The 21679-nt window shown below is 35.7% G+C and overlaps 5 protein-coding genes, 1 long non-coding RNA gene and 2 pseudogenes across 6 annotated transcripts; 5 read left to right on the top strand and 3 right to left on the bottom strand.

Annotated features, from left to right (window-relative positions):
• Positions 1-333: 333 nt before the first annotated feature.
• LOC104752745 (protein trichome birefringence-like 2) lies at positions 334-3743 on the top strand. The gene is made up of 5 exons (XM_010474956.3): positions 334-2220; positions 2372-2564; positions 2660-2853; positions 2940-3098; positions 3178-3743. Exons 1-5 carry the CDS (start codon positions 1484-1486, stop codon positions 3518-3520), a joined length of 1626 nt encoding a protein of 541 aa, XP_010473258.1. The 5' UTR covers positions 334-1483; the 3' UTR covers positions 3521-3743.
• A 3132-nt stretch (positions 3744-6875) lies between these two features.
• Positions 6876-8987, top strand: LOC104754099 (uncharacterized; annotated as a pseudogene).
• Positions 8988-9154: 167 nt separating this feature from the next.
• LOC104754098 (uncharacterized protein At4g04775-like) lies at positions 9155-9686 on the bottom strand. The gene is made up of 2 exons (XM_010476255.2): positions 9500-9686; positions 9155-9433 (listed from the first exon to the last, which is right to left on the bottom strand). The coding sequence occupies exons 1-2, from the start codon at positions 9671-9673 to the stop codon at positions 9155-9157; spliced, it is 453 nt and encodes a 150-aa protein (XP_010474557.2). The 5' UTR covers positions 9674-9686.
• A 984-nt stretch (positions 9687-10670) lies between these two features.
• Positions 10671-11281, bottom strand: LOC104752744 (cyclin-dependent protein kinase inhibitor SMR15 pseudogene; annotated as a pseudogene).
• A 965-nt stretch (positions 11282-12246) lies between these two features.
• On the top strand, positions 12247-12633 carry LOC147926078 (uncharacterized). The gene is made up of 2 exons (XR_015585089.1): positions 12247-12370; positions 12459-12633. It is a non-coding gene; the product is annotated as an uncharacterized LOC147926078 (long non-coding RNA).
• Positions 12634-14579: 1946 nt separating this feature from the next.
• Positions 14580-17754, top strand: LOC104752743 (AP-1 complex subunit mu-2). The gene is made up of 11 exons (XM_010474955.2): positions 14580-15015; positions 15336-15482; positions 15583-15645; positions 15784-15960; positions 16045-16148; positions 16280-16387; positions 16518-16614; positions 16709-16806; positions 16915-17056; positions 17158-17280; positions 17390-17754. Exons 1-11 carry the CDS (start codon positions 14887-14889, stop codon positions 17486-17488), a joined length of 1287 nt encoding a protein of 428 aa, XP_010473257.1. The 5' UTR covers positions 14580-14886; the 3' UTR covers positions 17489-17754.
• A 182-nt stretch (positions 17755-17936) lies between these two features.
• Positions 17937-20007, top strand: LOC104752742 (large ribosomal subunit protein mL101 (rPPR4)). The gene is made up of 2 exons (XM_087492992.1): positions 17937-18244; positions 18470-20007. The coding sequence occupies exons 1-2, from the start codon at positions 18017-18019 to the stop codon at positions 19715-19717; spliced, it is 1476 nt and encodes a 491-aa protein (XP_087349118.1). The 5' UTR covers positions 17937-18016; the 3' UTR covers positions 19718-20007.
• Positions 20008-20060: 53 nt separating this feature from the next.
• On the bottom strand, positions 20061-20823 carry LOC104752741 (uncharacterized). The gene has a single exon (XM_010474953.3). It carries the CDS (start codon positions 20762-20764, stop codon positions 20273-20275), a length of 492 nt encoding a protein of 163 aa, XP_010473255.1. The 5' UTR covers positions 20765-20823; the 3' UTR covers positions 20061-20272.
• Between the last annotated feature and the right edge of the window lie 856 nt (positions 20824-21679).

The following is a 21679-nucleotide window of genomic DNA, read 5'->3' as shown; positions in this document are numbered from 1 at the left end:
TTAGAAAGGGCATAAAAATTCAAGCTGAACTAATTTATTTCGTAAATAAAAATCGAACCGAATTGTCTGTAAATCTTAAAACAAAATGATAAATTGAAGCCAAATTATCAAATTGAACAAAAATTCTAACTTCATTTTTGCCAAAATCAAAACCCTAGAAACTTGAACTGAGTAAACCAAAATAAATAAATGACATTCATCCCATAACCAATGTTAATATTCCAAAATCGAATCATATCGGTTAAAAGAGGACCTGGTCCAAGCGAATCGAATTAAATCCGGTCAAAGTGTTTAATTCAAGAATATACTCACAACTTTGCCTCACACTTACACACACGACAAAACCACCGAACAAAAAGGAATTAGGATGGTCTTTTTGTACTCTCCACTACATGAACAAATATGGACCAAGTAGAGTCGTAAACGTGGAGACTATTTCCACTGTGACGACAGAATCACAGAAGGCGTGCACTTACAGATTCAGACCACACACACATGAGACCGTTAAGAAGATCACGCGGCTATAAGCAATCGTAGTTAACGAGAATGATGTCGGTCCAAAGTCTCGTGACTCCTTTTTATGACACGTGTGCTTAGACATAGTCGGTGCCACTCTGCACGTATTATTTTTTGGTACATTACCACGATCCACATTAACTTTCTAATTATTACACTTAGATAATTATTAAGGGAATTAATTATAGTAATTAAAATTATACTACTACTCCCTCTCTATTCTAATAGATGATGTTTTAGAATATTTTTTTTTATCACAAAATGATTTTCTTTAATGTATTTTTATTTTCAAAACCAAATAACTATTTAATGTTTTTATTTTTACAATACATAATTCAATGTATGCATGTAATTGAATGACAAGTGTCACAAAAACACAACTAAATGAGTATTAAAAAAATAGAAAACAAAAGTAATTAACAATAATATATTATTTATTATTTTTTTAATCTTGGTGAAAATTCTAAAACATTATCTTTCTAATACAGAGGGAGTAACAAATTAGCACTATTTTATAGTCTCTACTTTCATAGTAATATCTTAGCCATATCCTCATAGATGTTTTAGATTTGGGAATTTAATCAAAAGTGCCAGTTTTGGAAACTAAAGTTTTCATTCTTTGACTAATAATTGGATTTTAAAAGTTTAGAGCTACATTATTTCCTAATTATTGAGTTTTTTTTTATTATTTAAAAAAGCTATACATTCATTAACAACTTCATTAATATTTTATTAAGAAGTGGCCTGAGTTTTAACTTTTGAGAAGCATCAATGGTGATTTTAAACTGAAATCGTTATCTTCGAGAGTAAACCGCTTTTTTTTCCCCCAAACTCTCTGAAGTCTCATCTGAAACCAAAATCTAATAACCAGAATTACCATTGTTGTTATTTTTTGTTTTAAAAGTTTCTTCTCCAAGTCTCTCCATGTTTTGTCTACTCTAATTTGAATTCGAACCAACCAAAGAAGATGGATTCGTCTAAGAAACTCTTGTTTCCAGACCAGATTCTGTCTTCTAGAAGAAACATCTTGACCAGATTCGGTTTAGGAGTCGTTGCTTCTCTCCTTCTCGTCACACTTCTCTCCCTTACTAGTTCCTCCTTCAATGTCCCCTTCGTCTCTCCTCTGCTTCAAGGTCTCAAAAACTCCAATCTAAACACATCTTCTTCTTCTGTCAAGCAAGTTGACGAGAAGCCTCAAGTAGTAAATCTCACCGACACGGTCCCAGATGCCAAAGTTCCAACCTTTGCTCCCGAACAAAGATCTGAAGAAACAAGAGATGCTGGTTCGAAGAACACAGCTTTGTCTGAAGAGGGTAAAGTTCCAAGCTTTGGTTCTGGACAAAGATCTGGTGAAACAGTTACGACGAACTCGAGTTTGACAGATGACCAAAATACCCTCGAAGTAAATGCTACAACAAGTGTGGCGAACAGCTCGAGCTTGGTATCTGATTTGGGAGGTAGATTTGTGCCTGCAAACACAAGTAACGAGAATGGCTCTGTGGCTACAGATCGAAGCAGAGGTTCGTTTGAGGATTGTGATATCTACGATGGAAGTTGGGTGAGAGCTGATGGTGAGACAATGCCGTATTACCCATCTGGTTCTTGTCCGTATATAGACAGAGATTTCAACTGTCACGCCAATGGACGACCTGATGATGCTTATGTTAAATGGAGGTGGCAACCAAATGGGTGTGACATTCCAAGGTAACTGATTCTTGATATAAATTAGGTTTTTGAGTATGTAACAAGATTTTGATTGAGGTTTTTTAGTGAAATGAGTTTTGAAATTAGATTGGTAGTTAGTTTTGTCTGATGAGTAGTACAATGATTGGTATCTCTGTGTTGAAATGTAAAGGTTGAATGGAACTGATTTTTTGGAGAAGCTAAGAGGGAAGAAGCTGGTATTTGTGGGAGATTCGATTAACCGGAACATGTGGGAATCTCTTGTTTGCATCCTTCGACATAGCGTCAAGGACAAGAAACGAGTGTATGAGATCTCTGGGAGAAGAGAGTTCAAGAAGAAAGGGTTTTACGCTTTCAGATTCGAGGTGACATATTTATTTTGTGTGGATTGGTGTAGTATTATCTCTAAAAGCTGCATGTTTGCTTGATGTTTTTTGGGGTCTCTTTCTTGTTCATGTAGGACTATAATTGCACTGTGGATTTCGTTGGCTCGCCCTTTTTTGTTAGGGAATCGAGTTTCAAAGGCGTGAACGGGACAAAATTGGAGACTTTAAGGTTGGATATGATGGACAAGACGACATCTATGTATCGAGATGCTGATATATTGATTTTCAACACCGGTCATTGGTGGACTCATGACAAAACAAAGCTAGGGTATGAGACTGAAACAAAGAACTTGAACAAGAAGCCCTAGTCGTGTAATTTATTAGTTAACAACGATTTTTGATTTCTTTCTGTAGAGAAAACTATTACCAAGAAGGAAACGTTGTGTATCCGAGGCTCAAGGTTCTCGAAGCTTATAAACGAGCTCTCATTACTTGGGCGAAATGGGTGGATAAGAACATCGATCGGAATCATACACATGTCATATTTAGAGGGTACTCTGTGACACATTTTAGGTAATTCTCAATCGAAATATACTTTTTATTTACTGCAAAACGTGTTCTTGATCGTATTTGAACTGGTGATATTTTGCAGAGGAGGGCCATGGAATTCAGGAGGACAATGCCATAAAGAAACGGAACCGATTTATAACACGATGTACTTGGCAAAGTATCCTTCGAAGATGAGAGCTCTCGAGTATATTCTCCGTGATACAATGAAAACTCCGGTGGTATACATGAACGTAAGTCGACTAACGGATTTCAGAAAAGATGGTCATCCGTCGATATATAGAATGGTGTACAGGACGGAAAAGGAGAAAAGAGAGGCTGTGCGCCACCAAGATTGTAGCCATTGGTGTTTGCCTGGTGTACCGGACACATGGAACCAGCTCTTGTATGTGTCACTGTTAAAGGCCGGGCTCGCATCTAAGTGGTAGTCGAAAGTCCTCTGTCTTTGTATTATTGTTTGTGTATAGTAAAAAAATGTACCTAAGAAAAATGAAGGAATTTTTTTACTTTGTATCACTGCAAGAACAAGTAAAATATCCCAAAGGCGTGAACGGGACTACATTGGAGACTTTTAAGGTTGGATATGATGGACAAGACGACATATATCTATCGTCTTTGTATATACATGATATAAATTCAACTCTATATCAACATCTATGTCTTTGTAGTTATAATTACTCTCACCCTATATATAAATTGATATGAAGACATGAGGCATATATATGAGAGAGAGAGAGAGAGCAAGAGAAAGTACAATGTAAATATGAGGAGATAAGATCTTAAAGGGTGAGATAAATGGTAAAGTATAAGCTTTGGGTTGTTTCTCCAGTGTGTGACACATTGAACTATTGGCTCCAAGATACAATTTCACGATTGAGTGGTGTTGTGAACCAAACTTCAATATTTCTAGATGTAACAAAGATAATGTGTCACTGCATCAAATCTCTTGACTTATCACTAGGGAGAGAACATAATCACATATGGAATCAAAGCTTCCATTGATAAGTCAAAAGATTTGATGAAGGCGGATTCAGACTCCCTCGTTGATTTAGCCAACATGACCGGTTCAACATTTTCATATGCTTTGCAAAAAAAAAAAAATGTTTTTTTTTTCTAATTTTATGCAAAATCGCATTGAATATTAATATATATCAAAAGTCAAATTAAATTTCAAAAACAGTTTTCAATTCCGTAAACAGTTTGTAAATAAGAAAAATAAAACATTAAAAATCTTTACTTGTCGAATGCTACTCTCTTTGCATATTTTAATGCAAAATCATCCATAATTGTCTCAATTTATTGCAAAACCATTATAAAATTAACAATAATCTTTACAAAGATTAATTAAATACTTTTGTTGCTCTTATCTTATTTTATTTACATAAAAGACAAAACAAAATAAGTATAATAATCATAATGTAAACCATGACATTATATAACTTGCACTTTTATTGCTCAACGAATTATAGTTTCAGATAATGATCACCCACATCCACTATCAATCATATAAAAAAAAATAAAGTTACAATAACTATTTACAACAATACTCAATGCCGTAGTTAAATTTAGATATTTACATGATTTTTATGTAAATGTAATCAAAATCAGTTTAAGAATTTTTAATTGATCTCATGTCTGTCTCACAAACATGAAATATGAATTATCTATTCTATTCAGTCCTCATAATTTTTTGTCACTGTTAGATTTTTTTATTATAAGCCAAAATCTTACATTTTTTTTTCTCAAAACCACGCATATGGTGACAAATACCATAGCAATCTGTTAAACCATAAAAATTCCTCATCCAAATCCTTGGGAAACAAATTCACAAACCTCAATACTTTGAACTGGCCACGCTTATGGTATCCAATACCATAAGAATCAGTAAAACCATAGTAAAGTCTCGGCCTAATCCATTGCAAATGCTTCATTATGGGATTCCATAAGCACAACCTCAACCCGAGAACTTGCTTGTCGTTGGGTTGCCATAAGAAAACGTCGTCGCAGTGAACAACACAATTTACCATACTTCCATGTTGCAACGGTTTTGGAACTGGCCAGGATCTAACCACACTGGTCTTGGGGTTGATAACCCTAACCTTCCCATCAATTCCAAGAAAATGCTCTCTCGACATATCGAAGTGTTGGAAGATGAAATTAGGTTCACTCACGCGTGTGTTTCATTCCTTGCAACCAGTTTTGAATGCCATCAAAGATTCCAGCGGAACTCTCATAAGGATCTCGTCCGTTATCACTTTCGAAGGTAGAACAATCTTCTCTGCGCGATCCATCTCTATTTCCATGTTTCAAGAAACGCCGTGAAATTCCAAACACCAATTCTCAAAAAAAAAGCGACGAAGAACAGTGAAGAGCCGACTAGTGTTCTTATACTGGGGCGAGGGAACACCTCTTATTTAATAAACTTAAGAGACAATTCTTATTTAGTAAACTTAAGAGATAAATTTAATATATTGCAATTATATTTTTTCCATTTATGGTTTGTACTTTTATTATTAATATGCTTTATGTTTTGTATGTTTAAAATTTTATGAAATGTAATAATTTTGTAATTCATAAAATATAATTTGTTTAAACATTTAAGTTAATTAAATTCTACTTAAAATATTTTTTTTTGAAAATAACATTTTCTGATAAATAAGAATCCCAATAAGTTTTAGTTAACCTTCAAAAGGTTTTTATTTTAAAAATGCAAAATCTAATGATAAAAAATATTAAGAGTTCTGAAAAAAAAAAGAGTTTTAAAATAATAACCCTCCATTAGAGGTGGTATAACTCTGGAAAGAGTTCTTACACTATTCAATCAACCCATTAAACTAAATAATAATATTTGTTTGTTTTTTGTGCAAAATAATAATATTTGTATGATCTTATTTGTAAGAAACTAATATTAAAAAACTAGTGATGAAAATGCTCTAATGCGGTAGGCTAAGTCCTTTGACTTTGTATTGTTTGCGGTAGTGAAATATATTTAGATGATGTTTTTGTGACTCTTCGACAATACTTCTTATATGCATTGCATTTGGAGAATAACGTTTGGATGATTTGTTGTCATCGTCGAGTGTTCTATATTGAGATAGTGCGATTCAATTTATTATTTGAGCAATATCGATCTTAGTCGAAGTGTCGAACCGATCTTGAGATGCTACAAAACACGTGCATGCAAATATTCTATTTTGAAAGACCACAATTCCTATATTATCTATGGGTGAGTTGGGTAATTATTGGGTGTTAACTATTCTTTTCAAATTTTTTTCGAAAATCTCTATTTCCTCTTGCAAGGCTTGAAAGACAAATACGAATTAGATCAAAAACAAAATTTGGTATTGAAGGTAAGGAAACGGGAAAACGAGCTATTTTCCCCCAAAATCTATCATATCTTGCTGGATGGAGTCCGAACTTGAGCCACAATTTATATAGCCATGTCAATTATGACCAATCTCTATGTTCCCCCAAATTAAAAGTTCTACACCTATATCCCCATGAAAAAAAAGTTCTATATCTAGTTACACCTAGACCTGGTTATGTGACGGTTTACTATTTGCTTAACCATCTAACGAATAGCCTAAACCAAATTTGACCAGATTAAACCTGATTTTACCCGAATTTGTCGATTTAACCAGATATATCATCCTTTCAATCTCGAGAAAACCCTAAATCGAAAAATCCCCAGATTTCTCCCAACAAAACCCTAAATCGAAAAAATCCCCAAAACTTGAAGAACCCTAAAAACTGCGATTTCGAGTTCTTTCGAGTTGAGAGACGATGTCGTTAGTTGAGAGAGATCCCGGCGGTGATTATGACGAAGAAGGTGAAGATCGAGACGAATTTCACATCGAACAGCTAGTTAAGGATTTTAGCGACGAACCTCCAATCCGCCACGATGTGTACCCAGAGAGTGAAGACGTTGATGAAGACGGACCAACAAGAGCTCGTACGAATATGAGGCGTGGGAATGGGGAGTTGTTCTATAAGCAGGCGTTTTTCAATGGAGTTGCATTCAAGGAGGCGGTTCTCGATTATGTTCTCAAAACCGGGAGAAATCTGAAGCAGTACAGGTATGATAAATCGAAAATAGGGTATAAATGCGTTGGTGTTAATGATGAGGATGGATTTAAATGTGAGTGGAAGGTTTATGCGTCGATTCTGTCAAATGATAGAGTATGGAAGATCAATAAATTTGTTGATAAGCATAGCTGTATCCCAAATGGAGAGTGTGAGATGTTAACAGTGCCTCATATAGCTAGGTTGTTTGTTGATAAGATTAGAGATGATCCCGAGTACTTCATGCCTAGGAAGATTGAGGAAATCGTAATGAGAGATTGGAAGATTAGTATCACTAGGCCTCAGTGTCAAGCTGCTAGGAAGACTGCTAGAAAGTGGATTGAGAGGGAGTATGATGAGCAGTTCCATAGATTAAGAGATTATGCAGCTGAGATTATGGCATCAAACCCGAATTCACATGTAGAGGTCAAGTGTATTACGGACGATGAAGGGAAGGACATGTTCAACAGGTTCTATGTTTGTTTTGACAACATTAGAAGAACATGGATGGCGACTTGTAGGCCGATCATAGGAATTGATGGTTGCTTTTTGAAGAATAAGATTAAGGGTCAGCTATTGGTAGATTTAGGCAGGGATGCAAACAATGGTATATATCCAATAGCATGGGGAGTTGTCAAGGTTGAGAACTATGACAATTGGCTATGGTTTGCTAAGTTGATGAAAGAAGACTTTGGGTTAAACGATGGTGATGGATTCATCCTTATGTCCGATAGGCAAAAGGCAAGTTAACTTCACTTATGCTTTTTTATTTTGGCTTCTCTTATTTAACTTGACTTATGCTTTTATTTTGGCTTCTCTTATTTAACTTGACTTATGCTTTTATCACAGGGATTGATCAAGGCTGTTTCTGAGGAGTTACCAAAGATAGAGCATCGGATGTGTGTTCAACACATATACGGTAACTTGAAAAAGGTTCATGGAAATAAGACTCGATTGAAGCCACTACTATGGGATTTGGCATGGTCTTACAATGAGACAGAGTATTTGCGGCATTTGGAGAGGATATTTGCTTATGATTCTCGCGTTTACAGTGATGTAATGAGGACAAATCCAAAGAGTTGGTGTAGGGCATTCCACAAGGTTGGTAATTACTGTGAAGATGTCGACAATAACCCGACTGAGTCATTTAACAGCTCCATCAACAAGGCAAGAGAGAAGCCTTTTGTTGCCATGTTAGAAGCAATAAGACGACTGGCCATGGTGCGAATTGCAAAGAGGTCTGTCTTATCTCATTCTCACACAGGTAAAACATATATTCTCCTTGCGACTTATGTAATTTTTTTTTGTTTATACTACTCATGTTTTTCACAAATGTTTGCAGGAATCTGTACTCCATATGTTGTTATGTTTCTTGCGGATGAGCACAAACTAGCATCTACGGCTAAGGTATCAACAAGCACAAATGGCACATTTGAAGTCAAAGTCAGTGGAGACTCTCACCGTGTCTGTCTAAAGAAGATGACTTGTACGTGTTAGAAGTGGCAAATTTGTGGCATCCCATGTGAGCATGCATATGGTCTCATCATTCATAAGACGCTAAAGGCTGAAGACTACGTCTGCCAGTGGTTCCGAACAGCTATATGGAGGAGAAATTATGAAGAAGGCCTAATTCCACAAAGGAGTGCAAAGTTTTGGCCTCGCACAAATGGGAATAAAGTGTTTGCAGAACCACCTGAAGAAAACCAGACCAAGGCTGACAAGAAAAGGAAGAAGGGTGTGAATGAGTCACCTACTAAGAAGCAACCAAAACAGAAGAAAAGAATAATGCATTGTGGCATTTGCTCCCTATCTCTTTTGTATCATCTATTTTAACGTTTATGACATTGAATTTAATCTCTTTGCTCCCTATCTCTTTTGTATTATTTTGTATGAAAGCATAGCTTCATGTTTGAAACAAATGGAGCTTCATGTTTACCACAAAAGGTTTGTAATACAAATGTCTTAACACAAAAGGTTACAACCATGACCATACACCATCTTCAACCAACTACTTTGCTTAGTCCAATCATGACCATACAGACTAACAATATAACACTCATCATCTTTTTATTCCATGATTTGGCTTCACCTAAACCATCTTCAACCTTCTCCAAGATCTCTTTCTCCATCTTCTCATAAACCATAGTATCAAACTCCAACCTCTCTGTCCTAAGCTCTTTCAGCTGTTGCTCAAGTCCAGCATTCCTTGAGATCACTGCATCTACCTCATTCAGCAAAGCTTCATCGACCCACTTGAACGTGTGTTCATCGTTCCGAAGCTACCAATTTCCCATTAATTAGAACCAACCAAAATCATGAAACAAGAATAAATAAAAAACTTTTACCTTATTTGTTGCAGCAAAACTACAACGGTAGTATCTCCGGTAAGGATTCGGATCAGATTTCGAGATCAATGCCACAACAGCTTCCCCGCACCAACATCTCTTTGGCACACCGAAAACTCTTCCTCTCGCACGAGAACTGGAAAATCCGGTCGACTTTGTTGATAAATTGCTCATTCTGGAGCTCGAATTCGATAATGGGAACCCAGAAAATAAGAAAGAAGAAGAACAATGTCAAGTTGATTGTAGGGTTCGTGATATTTGAAAATTGGGAATTTGTGGGTAAGGAATCGGGTCGTGACTATGTAGGGATCGGGTCATAATTGGTTTAATTTTGAGTTTATATTGTTTGGTCTGCGGTTCACCGGATAAACCGAAGCAATTCATTTCCAGGGGGATATAGGTGTAGAACTTTTAATTTGGGGGGACATAGAGATTGGTCATAGTTGACATGGCTATATAGATTGTGGCTCAAGTTCGGACTCCATCCAGCGAAATATGATAGTTCTTGGGGGGAAATAGCTCGTTTTCCTATAGGGAAAACAGCAGGAAAACAGCAAACTTAGAAAGAGAATGATCACATAAATTCAGTTCACGTGGAGTGTGAGTATCCTTTCACCTGGGGGAAAAAGATTTTTGAAAATGTCGGATCTCATGCAATAAAACGCCAAGAAATGGGCACTCTTCTGAATCCTTTAATTCCGCCACAACTTTAGCCAAGTCGATTACGAAGTTGGAGTCAGCAAATTAAACCCTTTCTCTGCCCCCAAACTGTTAGCATATGCTTCCAACACCATTGAAGACACGTGAAAGTTTCTCACCCTACAAATAGTTTTATGGTGGCACCAAAAAAGCTTTAAGGAATATTGAAAATATAGCTTAAAATGCCACTTCTATTTTTAGCTTAGCTCTATATATTACTCTCTCTATTTCAAAAAGGTGTGGTTTTAGAACTTAAATTTTGTTTAATAATTAATTAGTGCCGTTTCACATTTTAATGCAGAATTTTGATTAAAAATATAATATATTATATCAAGATTATTGGAGTATATATATACCAAGAAAATTATACTCCAATACTACATTTTTATGGAGTATATATCAAGAAAATTATGTTATTTATTATGGATTCATCAGTTGGAAACAAAGTTGTACATGAACATCGCTCACTAACTTTTGTCAGGGTCCTAACTCCTAAATTTTTTTTCCCAGTGTAAAAATGAAAAACAACGAATTAAACACTTAATAAAAAGCTAATTAAAGTAATGAAGAAATATTTCAAGTTTATTTTTAAGAAAAGCTAAAAAGGTTAGAAAGAGAGTCGAGAAATCAGATATTAAGTAGTTCTGTGTAAGAAGACGTTTTCAAGATCCGGTGGGGAGAAGAACTCTCTAACGCCACCGCCGTAACTAAACTTCAATGACGTTTTCCTTTTCTTAGGCGCCGGAGGACACGTAAACGCCTTCGGTATTCTAAAAGAAGCCGCCGTTGGAGTCTTGGGAGACAAGAGATCTTCGTCTTCCGTGTTGTCTAAGGCAGAGGAAGAGAGGCTAATCGTCGGCTTCATCGGAGAATGTAAGGAGATTTCGGTAATTACCCATTTCTTTCATTCTATTGTTTCGCCAAATTTGCCGTCCAAGTGGTGGTGAGTCTTGTCGGAAAGTCCCATTATTAGGTTTTCGTATGGAGTTTTGAGAGAAACAGGGGAAATGGAAATACTGAAATAGTATAAGAATTAGTTTTGGTTAATATTAGCTTGGAACGAGAGAGAGAATGTGAACAGAGTGGAACATGTGATTGAGAGAAGATGGTCTTATAGTCAATGCTCAATAGCGACCTTTAATACAACCGAGATTGTTTAGTTGTCGATTCAGTTTGCTTACTTTTTTTTTTCTCTTTCAAAATTCATAGTATCATATATATTAATATTTATTATCGTAACATTAAAAGAACAAAGAGATAGTGGAAACTGAGGGTACATTGTATCTTCGTTAAATGTGAGAGTGGGGTTTAAAATACTCGTATACTGCATGAAAGAATCCTTTTATTTTAAAGGCAGGAAGAAAAAGATAATTCCCCCAGTCTTCTTATATCCGGTAGGAATAGGCTCGGCAGTCGGAACCAATCCTACACCGAATGACTTGTATATGTTAGAAAAATAAATGAAGAAGTCGAGCATAAATTTTTAACAAAATGTTGACACAACATACATCAAATGCTCCTTATATGTCACACTTACAACATGCATCGATCTTATTCTATTTCCAAATTGCTATGAACACTACTCTTAATTTTAGAATCATCCGTTCTATTATAGAGTCTTCAGAATAACAAACAAGTTCTCTCTATTATGATAATGGAATAATAATAATAAAAAAGCTGCTGAAATATTCGAGTAAATTAATTACTTATTTAATTTATATTGCTTATAATAAAACTTTGTTGGTGTTTTGTGGGTTTGGAACATTAGTAGAAAATAAGCTTTGTTGGTGTTTTCTGGGTTTGGAATGGTTATGCTTTCTCACGTGGAGCATGTGGTGAGAGAAGAGACGACAGTGGCTACTTATGAAGTCGTTGGTATATATTGTTAACTTCTTGTTGCTCGTTTGGTGTGATTGGCTCTCAAAAGTAAGTAAAATTTTAAACTCAGGCAAGTCTCTTTGAAGAAACTTTGTACACACTCGTTTGTTTTTGTTTATTTGTGTTGATCATTGTTTGTGATTTTACTTCAAAACATGCTTTAATGATCTTAAGGTTAAGAGATGTTAAAAAATTCTTGCAGATACTGTTAAGCATTTTTCTGCAAAGTATGAAATATTTTTTTTTGTTTCAGCTGCTATTGGTTTGCAACCAGATTCTGGTGTGAGTCGATTGGTAAGCGGTTGTAGGCTTTGTATTATTTCAGTGATAGATTTTGTACATAAAAGCAGAAACTTTACTATCATACTTGTAAGATTTTCAGATAAATGAAGACTCTTTTTTTTTTGAATGACAAAGACTCGGAGGCTACCAAAACAGAGGAGATTAGTTTGAGAATGTGAAAATAGTTTTATTTTATTTTGAGACTGGCACTTTGTTATGTAAGACTTATGTTATGTAAGACTTCTTTTAGTTAATATAATATTAAATTTTATGTATGTGGATGATTTTATGAAATATATATTTTTAAATTATATCTAATTGAATAAATTATGCAAAATAAGATTCAAATATACAAATTATAAAATTTATATAACAAGAGAATAGCACTAGTTTTGTGTTACAATAAAATATATTATAGCATTCAACTAACGTTATAATATAAAAATGCTATCTTATGTGGGGATCTATCAAAGTACGTCAAAAACGTTATAATAGATGGAGTATCTACCATGGCTGCCGATGTTATAGCATGTACGATAACGCTATGTAATATGTATGATAGCATTTCTTTCGCGCTAACAATATACATATTTCTTGTAGTGATTCATGCAAATAGTTTTGTGAAATATATGCAATTAACATGAAAAACCTAAGATCACTTTATATTCAATCATAAATTTATTCTTTACAGTTTGAACTTTGAAAAGGTTATAAAATATTGGGAAAGTTGTAAAGGTTGGTGCAAAAGATGTAGTCAACTAAAAAGTGCTCTACCTAATGATTTTCTGATGTTGGTCGAAGTTATGTGATTTAGACCGGTCTTATTGTTAGAACTTAGAACTGAACAGTCTGAACTAAAAAGATCAATTACCCAATGATGAAATCACCGTATGTGAACACTTAAGACCATCGGTTCTAACGTTACAAATTAGAAAAACGTTACATAGTTATACATCTGTAATAAGTAATAACCAGGACGTGTTAGAACTCACTCTAAATGAATTATACATTGATGAAACGATTGAAGAGTGAGTGAACACAACAATACACTACAACATACTCAAAAATAGGGATCCCGACGAAACGCGTGACTCTAAGCCATGTGAATTTAATTTGCACTTATTACTTTGAATAAATATGGAGTCTATATTTAACCACTTTTTAGTATTTGTTTTTCAGTGCACGTAATTAATGAAGGTAACGAGATGAGAGTATACTTTCAAAGTTTTTTTTGGGTGAATTGTTGACTTTGACCTCATTTTTATTTGAAAGTCAACGTTTACTTCTTCTTTTGGTAACTTCAACTAAAAGATGAATTTAAAACTTGACTGAATTTTATAAATAAGCAAAAATAAAGAAAAATAGCTCACACATATGTTGCTGTGAAACTAAACCAAAATGGACAAATAAAACTTACCAAAGTGAACCGCTTAAATTTTCAATTAGGTTCGCACTTCTTTTTTTGCACTAGATATATAAATATATAAAAGTTTTTAAAAACAATAATTTAAGTTGTGTTTGATTTTAACCCAAAAAAAAAAAGAAGTTGTGTTTGATTTAAAATAACGACATATAGCATACTATGTCTATACATCCACATAATGAATTTGTGTTTCTAGTATTCCCTTTCATAAATGTATTTTTGCATATTCAATCTGATCGTCACATTGCGGTTTGTTATTAAACCGGTCTTTCGTGTATAAAGCATTTCGAAGTTCACTTTGTATATATGTTGTACAATTCAATACAACGTCATCGTTACTTGACTTGTTGACCGATTAGTTGATATCTTTACAAAGACTTTGATTGCCAAATTATATATTTGGTCCTCAAGACAACATATTTAATTTGCCCCAAGTACCTTATTAACATTATAAACCAAGCACCTTGTTGTTTACGTTGTCCTCTGTAAACAACAAACCTAACTTGCCATTATACTTATCAGCTTTGTTGAACGTGGCAGTAGTCTAAAGAAATTTTTAAAGATTTTCACACAACTTAACTTCTCAGAACCAAAATCAAAACAATATATATTACAGAACTCTTGGAAAACGCCGTGGACGAAGCTAAATAGTAGAAAACACTATTGATGCATACATCTTATATTATATCAGAGCATAATGGGTATGCAACATTCGATCATTCCCCATAAACAAAGTTAAAATGCAGTGAACCGGGTTCGATGCTCAAATTAAATATTTCGGTTCGGTTTATCTGGATCGAACTTCGTTAAAACGGAAAATGTGAATACGACGCCGTTGTAATGGAACGCTGAGGCGAATATGGGAAAGCTCAAAATCAACGAGTAGCTAGAGAGAGATCAAAGAACGATAACGAAATCGATCAGATCGCTAGAAAAAGAAAAAACCAATTAGCGAAATGAGAAATCTCAGCTGGGAGAGATCTATCTCAATCTCCTTGTAGATGTTGTTACTTCGTCTTCTTCATATAAACGATACTTTCTTCAGATCTCGCTGATTAATCAGCCGCATTTTTGGATCTGATTCGTAACTCTTTAGGGAAAGAACATGGCAGGAGCGGCCTCCGCGCTGTTTCTGCTTGACATCAAGGGTCGCGTTCTCGTTTGGCGTGATTACCGTGGTGATGTCTCCGCTGCCCAAGCCGAGCGGTTCTTCACTAAGCTAATCGAGAAAGAGGTTTTTGTTCTGTGTTCTTCCTTTTATCGCTCATTGATCGGTGGTTATTACTGGTTTACTGTAGAATTAGCAGGGAATATATGAACGTGTAGATTTGTGTTTAGAGAGGTTTCGTCATTTGCAATTGAGTCATTTCTGTCTATGATAATGGATTCGTGTCCGTCTATGTAATCTGATGCGACTGAAACTGTTGGAAGTAATGAGCAAGTTTGATCATTGGCTTAAATGGTTTGGATTAGGATTTGATCTGAATTAGCTTTTGAAAGCTATCTGGATTAGAATCAGAGTGTTGTCATTCATGGTTTTGTTTAATTGTTCAGGGTGATTCACAGTCAAATGATCCAGTTGCTTACGATAATGGGGTTACTTATATGTTTGTACAACATAGTAATGTATACTTGATGATAGCATCCAGACAGAATTGTAATGCTGCCAGTCTTATCTTCTTTCTTCACCGCGTGGTCGATGTAAGTATGGCTATTAAATTATTTTATTTTTTCTCTTAAGTCTCCATCTTTTTATTGGATGTTTGATGCAATGGAAATTGTATCTATTATCTGGTTATAGGTTTTCAAACATTACTTCGAGGAGTTAGAAGAGGAATCATTGAGGGATAACTTTGTGGTTGTGGTATGTTAAGTTTCTGACCTCGCTCTTACAGTAGTATTTGGAATTAAACTTTCTATTACTTTCCCAACCAAATAGATCATCGGAATTTTGAAAAGTATTATCCTTGTTAGATGCTGAAACTGATTTCTGGTGCTGCAGTATGAGCTACTTGATGAGATGATGGACTTTGGTTACCCTCAGTATACCGAAGCAAGAATTCTCAGTGAATTCATTAAGACTGATGCGTATAGAATGGAAGTTACACAGAGACCTCCAATGGCTGTGACAAATGCTGTCTCCTGGAGGAGTGAGGGAATACAGTACAAGAAGAATGAAGTGAGTGCTTTTATTTGCAAGAGAGGAATAAATTTGTGTTGTGTTTCTGTCTGCAAATGATGACAACCTGCTCCCTTTTTCCAGGTTTTCTTGGATGTAATTGAGAATGTAAATATTCTTGTCAACAGTAATGGGCAAATTGTGAGGTCTGATGTTGTTGGAGCGCTGAAGATGCGAACTTACTTGACGTATGTTAACACATGAAATTTTCTATATCGTTTCTAATCAGTCAAATCATGTTCTATCATGTCCCTTTTGCTTTAATCTCTGTCTTGGCGTTTTATTTGACTCTTCTTCTCTTTGATCCATTCTATTGCAGTGGAATGCCAGAGTGTAAGTTAGGACTGAATGATAGAGTATTGCTGGAAGCGCAGGGACGAGCAACAAAAGGAAAAGCTATTGATTTAGAGGACATCAAATTTCATCAGTACGTCTTTAAGCTTCTGTTATATTAAAACTTGGAAAGTCTCCGTTGATCCTAACCCTTTTTTCTTTTATTCAAAAAGATTCTATACTTGAGTTTTATGTACTCTTCAACAACCAATTATTTAATGCAGGTGTGTTCGATTGGCCCGTTTTGAAAACGATAGGACGATATCTTTCATACCCCCTGATGGAGCTTTTGATCTGATGACATATAGACTCAGTACTCAGGTTTGACATGTCGGATATAGCATCTATAGGAGTTTTTCCTCGTCCTTAACAAGTGTATCTCAAGATATGTTTCTTTTCTATACTCCTTATTCAGGTGAAGCCTCTTATATGGGTGGAGGCGCAAATAGAAAGTCACTCCAGAAGTCGTGTTGAGATGCTTGTCAAAGCTAGAAGTCAGTTCAAGGAACGAAGGTAAATATATTCGGTATTGTGCCTGTTTTCCTTTTCCCTTTTCCTAAAATCCAAACATTTTGATGACCAGATTCTTTGAACGTTTGATTGAGAACTTTCTATTTGCAGCACCGCAACGAACGTTGAGATTGAGTTGCCTGTACCAACCGATGCATCTAACCCAACCGTTAGGACATCTCTTGGGTCTGCCTCTTACGCTCCTGAAAAGGATGCGTTAGTCTGGAAAATCAAATCTTTCCCCGGGAACAAGGTAGAAGCTTATATCTCTAGCAAGTTTCCTAATATTTCATATATCAAGTTGAAACAATCAGCAATGTAGTATGAGTGCTAACCTTCAGAAACCCAATATAGGAGTATATGTTAAGGGCAGAGTTCCATCTTCCCAGTATTACTGCAGAGGAAGCAACACCTGAGCGGAAAGCTCCTATCCGTGTCAAATTTGAGATCCCTTATTTCACCGTTTCAGGGATTCAGGTAAAGCTTGTGCTACATAAATGGTTTCCACATCTTCTGCAATTTTAGCTCACCCCACTGCGTTACACAGTGTCATATTTTAAAATATATGTTTATTTTTGGCGTGTAGGTTCGGTACCTGAAGATAATTGAGAAGAGCGGGTACCAAGCACTTCCATGGGTGAGATACATAACCATGGCGGGTGAGTACGAACTAAGACTCGTGTAAGGCTCATTCAGTTTCATCGTCAATGTCATTGTGATTCCCACATTCCTCGGGGGATTGCCTGAAGACAAAAATAGAGAAAACGAAAACTTTTTGAAAGAGTTAGCTGATCAAATTTCCCTTTTTAATTTGTTTTAGAAGCCATATTCTTGTGAATTTGTCTCTATGGTAATTTTACTTGCGCCCCTTTGTAACCTTCACGGAACATGTTTCTTGTTTTCTTTTCTTCTCTTCAATCATATTGTTATACGATGAGGTTTTGATCAAAATGTTTACTTGAACAAATTTTATCTCACTAAAAAAAAATACACAAACAAATGATGATAATACAACAGAGAAAATAGACTACTAGTATGGTGTTTGGCATATTTGTAAATAATGATATGGGCCAACATGAAATTAATTTTCAGGCCCATTAAAAGGTCCATAATCTTCACTCCTCTCCCAGCTTGAAACGTCACAGTGAATTAGGGTTTTACCCAAAACCTTCTCGTCCGTCGTTGCTCACTCACTCAGTCCGACGGGAAAAATATGGCGATGCGACATTTGAGCCGATCGAGAGACGTCACGAAGAGATCGACGAAGAAGTACATCGAAGAACCTCTTTACCATCGTCTCTTCAAAGATGGCGGCACAGAGGTCAAAGTTCGACAGCAGCTGAATCAGTTCCTCAAAGGCACTAAGCACGTTTTCAAATGGGAGGTCGGAGACACGATCAAGAAACTCCGAAATCGTGGCCTCTACTACCCAGCTCTCAAGGTTTCATTAAATCAACAAACTCCATCTTATTCCTGGGAAATTGCATTTTCGATCTTTTAGGGATTAGCTTCACAACGATTTTTCAGATTGTACAAACATTTGCTTATAGAAATGTAGATTCATTAAGTGGTAGTTTGATGCTCATTAGGAACAATTTGGTACCTGCTGTGTGATGATTGTGTTTCTTGAGGATTTATGTTGTAGAGTTGTTTTTTGGTTTTGTAGCTCTCTGAAGTTATGGAAGAGAGAGGTATGAACAAGACAGTGAGTGATCAAGCAATCCATCTTGATCTTGTTGCTAAATCTAGGGGAATTACGGCTGGGGAGAATTATTTTGTTGATCTTCCGGAAACATCTAAGACAGAACTCACGTATGGGTCTCTTTTGAATTGTTACTGCAAGGAATTGATGACGGAGAAAGCTGAAGGTTTATTGAACAAGATGAAAGAGCTCAACATCACTCCTAGTTCCATGTCTTATAACAGTCTTATGACTCTTTACACTAAGACGGGTCAGCCTGAGAAGGTTCCAGCAATGATCCAGGAACTGAAGGCTGAGAATGTAATGCCGGATTCGTACACGTACAATGTCTGGATGAGGGCTTTGGCTGCTACTAATGATATCTCTGGTGTTGAGAGAGTCATTGAAGAGATGAATAGAGATGGTAGAGTTGCTCCAGATTGGACTACTTACAGCAATATGGCATCTATATATGTTGATGCTGGACTGTCTCAGAAAGCTGAGAAGGCCCTTCAGGAACTGGAGATGAAAAACACGCAACGGGATTTTACGGCATATCAGTTTCTCATTACTTTGTATGGACGACTGGGGAAATTGACTGAAGTTTACAGGATTTGGCGTTCACTGAGGCTGGCTATTCCGAAAACCTCAAATGTTGCCTATCTAAACATGATACAAGTGCTGGTGAACTTGAAAGATTTACCGGGTGCAGAGACACTGTTCAAGGAATGGCAAGCTAACTGTTCTACTTATGACATCAGGATTGTAAATGTGTTGATTGGAGCTTATGCTAAAGATGGTCTCATCGAAAAGGCAAGAGAGCTCAAGGAGAAAGCTCCTAGAAGGGGAAGCAAAGCCAATGCCAAAACCTGGGAAATCTTCATGGATTACTATGTAAAGAGAGGTGATACGGCTCAAGCACTCGAATGTATGTCTAAGGCAGTTTCTATCGGCAGAGGAGATGGTGGCAAATGGGTACCGTCACAGGAAACAATCAGAACATTGATGAGCCTTTTCGAGCAAAAGAAAGATGTTAATGGAGCTGAGAATTTGGTGGAGATTTTAAAGAAGGTAACAGATAACATTGGTGCAGAAATCTTTGAACCATTGATAAGAACATATGCAGCAGCAGGAAAGAGTCATCCTGCTATGCGCCGACGTCTAAAGATGGAAAACGTGGAAGTTAATGAAGCGACAAAGAAACTGCTCGATGAAGTATCTCAGGAGGAGTGAGAGGTCTGTTCCATATCTCTCTCCTTCATAATTGCCTTCAGCCAAGACATTATTAGTCGTGTTAGGGCTCTTGCATTCTTGCAGCTCTGTTTCTTATTGGTAATAAAAAATAGGCTCTAGTTGGCAAAATCAATTGTACGGGCCTCTTTTACTTCACCTAAAGACAGTTTGTTCGTGTATTTTGTGAATTGTTTCGGGCGTAGCCAATCACTCGTTTTTTTTTTTTTTTTTTTGTGAATTCTCACAGCTCCTAGAAGAGGAGGCAAAGTAAGTTTTTTTTGAATCTCCCATCACTCTTTTTATTACTACATTGCGAATAGAACCTTTAATCTGTCAAAGAATCTGTGCAACAATTTGTTGAAATCTGTAGATGATTGAGAATCAGGAGACTCATGGCTAAAACGTTCTATTATAATTACATTACACGGTTGATTTTGTTGACTAAGAACACCCTCTGAAAACTAGAAAAGAACATTTACATAATTAAGTTTAAGCCTTTTTTCTGTCAGTTTTTTTGAGGAATTAGTTTGTATGTTTCCTTCTTTTGTGGCTCGATCACCTTATCATTGTAGCAAGCAACAAGCAGTTCGTCCCAATCTTCCTGAGCTCATCCACAGCGTTCTGAACTCTGTTGACTTGACGTGAATCTATGAACCCGTTAACACAAACCCCGTAATCTGACACAGCCGCAGTCAAAAACATTTTTAGCGACATAACATTTCTTTTCCTAATGCTCTTTCTTGCGTTCCTAAGATTGAAGGATGCATCTACAAGAGTCGCATAGCAAATCGCAACAGTTGGATTTCCGTTTTTGTACCTTGCAGAGGCTGCAAGCGCCAAGTTAGTCTTAGCCTCCAAGGCTCGGATCGTGCTGTGTGTGGCTCGTCTCGGGTTTGGCCCTTTCACCAGCGGTCGACACAAGGTTGGGTATGCAGTTTTAGCGCATAGTTTTGTAAAACGGGCTTCTGTCGCTTGGCTTGCCGCGAGGAGGATCACGATTGCGATGATAGTCGTGAGGTGCATCTGAATTGTGTTGCGGCTCGCCATTTTCGTAAAAAAGTTGGAAAGAAATGATCACGGATAATCTTCTAAACAAATTTATCCTTCTAAATATAAAAACCTTTTTGCTGGTCTCTAAATTATTGGTATTGGTCCTTTTCTGATATCTGTTTTTTAAATTATAAATTTGATTAGTTTGTTTGAGGTTTAACTTCTTTGTAGGAAAATGTTTATTCTCTGAGATTATTTTATGCATTTATGTATCGTTGCAAACTAAAGATTTTCGATGGCAAATGTTAGTGGTTCAAAAGTAAAATAAGATGGCGATGGGCCGATGGCAAATGTTTCATCATCATAAGAATGCAATATATCTAGGTTAACATTTCGAACGTAAACATTTTCATTGCCAAGGGTAACCTAGAAATATTTTAAAAGGTTTTTTTTACTTTTTATGGGTGTTATATTATTAGAAATATTTAATAATATTTTCTATTAGTTATATTAATTTTAATCTACAATGCAAATGAAACATTCGTTCTTCAATTCAATTTTGTTTTCTAGCATATCTAACATATTTTAAAATACTAATATAAATTAATATAGTTATTTTTGTATTAAAGTTGTCTTTAATTATGTTAGAATTGGCCCTTACATATACAAGGCAAAGTGTGATACTATACTTATAAATACATATTCCCAAGTCATCTTTTTATAAATCTTCATTTGTGTTGTCTGTTTATTTTAATCATCATTTTTAACAAAGATTTATAGTCTTATGCTGCATTTGACAATTCATTATGATATAAACTTATATACCTTTGCAGTTTTTTTGATATAGCAAATTTGTCATGAAAAATAATTATTTAATAGAAATGATAAATTTATTTAATATAAAATGGACAATGTATGTAAAGCAGCTAAAAATTTTTTAATATATACTTATCATATTTTTTTATTATGTCA

This window comes from Camelina sativa, chromosome 16 (assembly GCF_030686135.1).
Source record: "Camelina sativa cultivar CO46 ecotype springtype chromosome 16, ASM3068613v1".
Classification (NCBI taxonomy): Eukaryota; Viridiplantae; Streptophyta; class Magnoliopsida; order Brassicales; family Brassicaceae; genus Camelina; species Camelina sativa.
The sequence above is the reverse complement of the archived record's forward strand: the minus strand, read 5'-3'. Positions and strand labels throughout refer to the sequence as shown.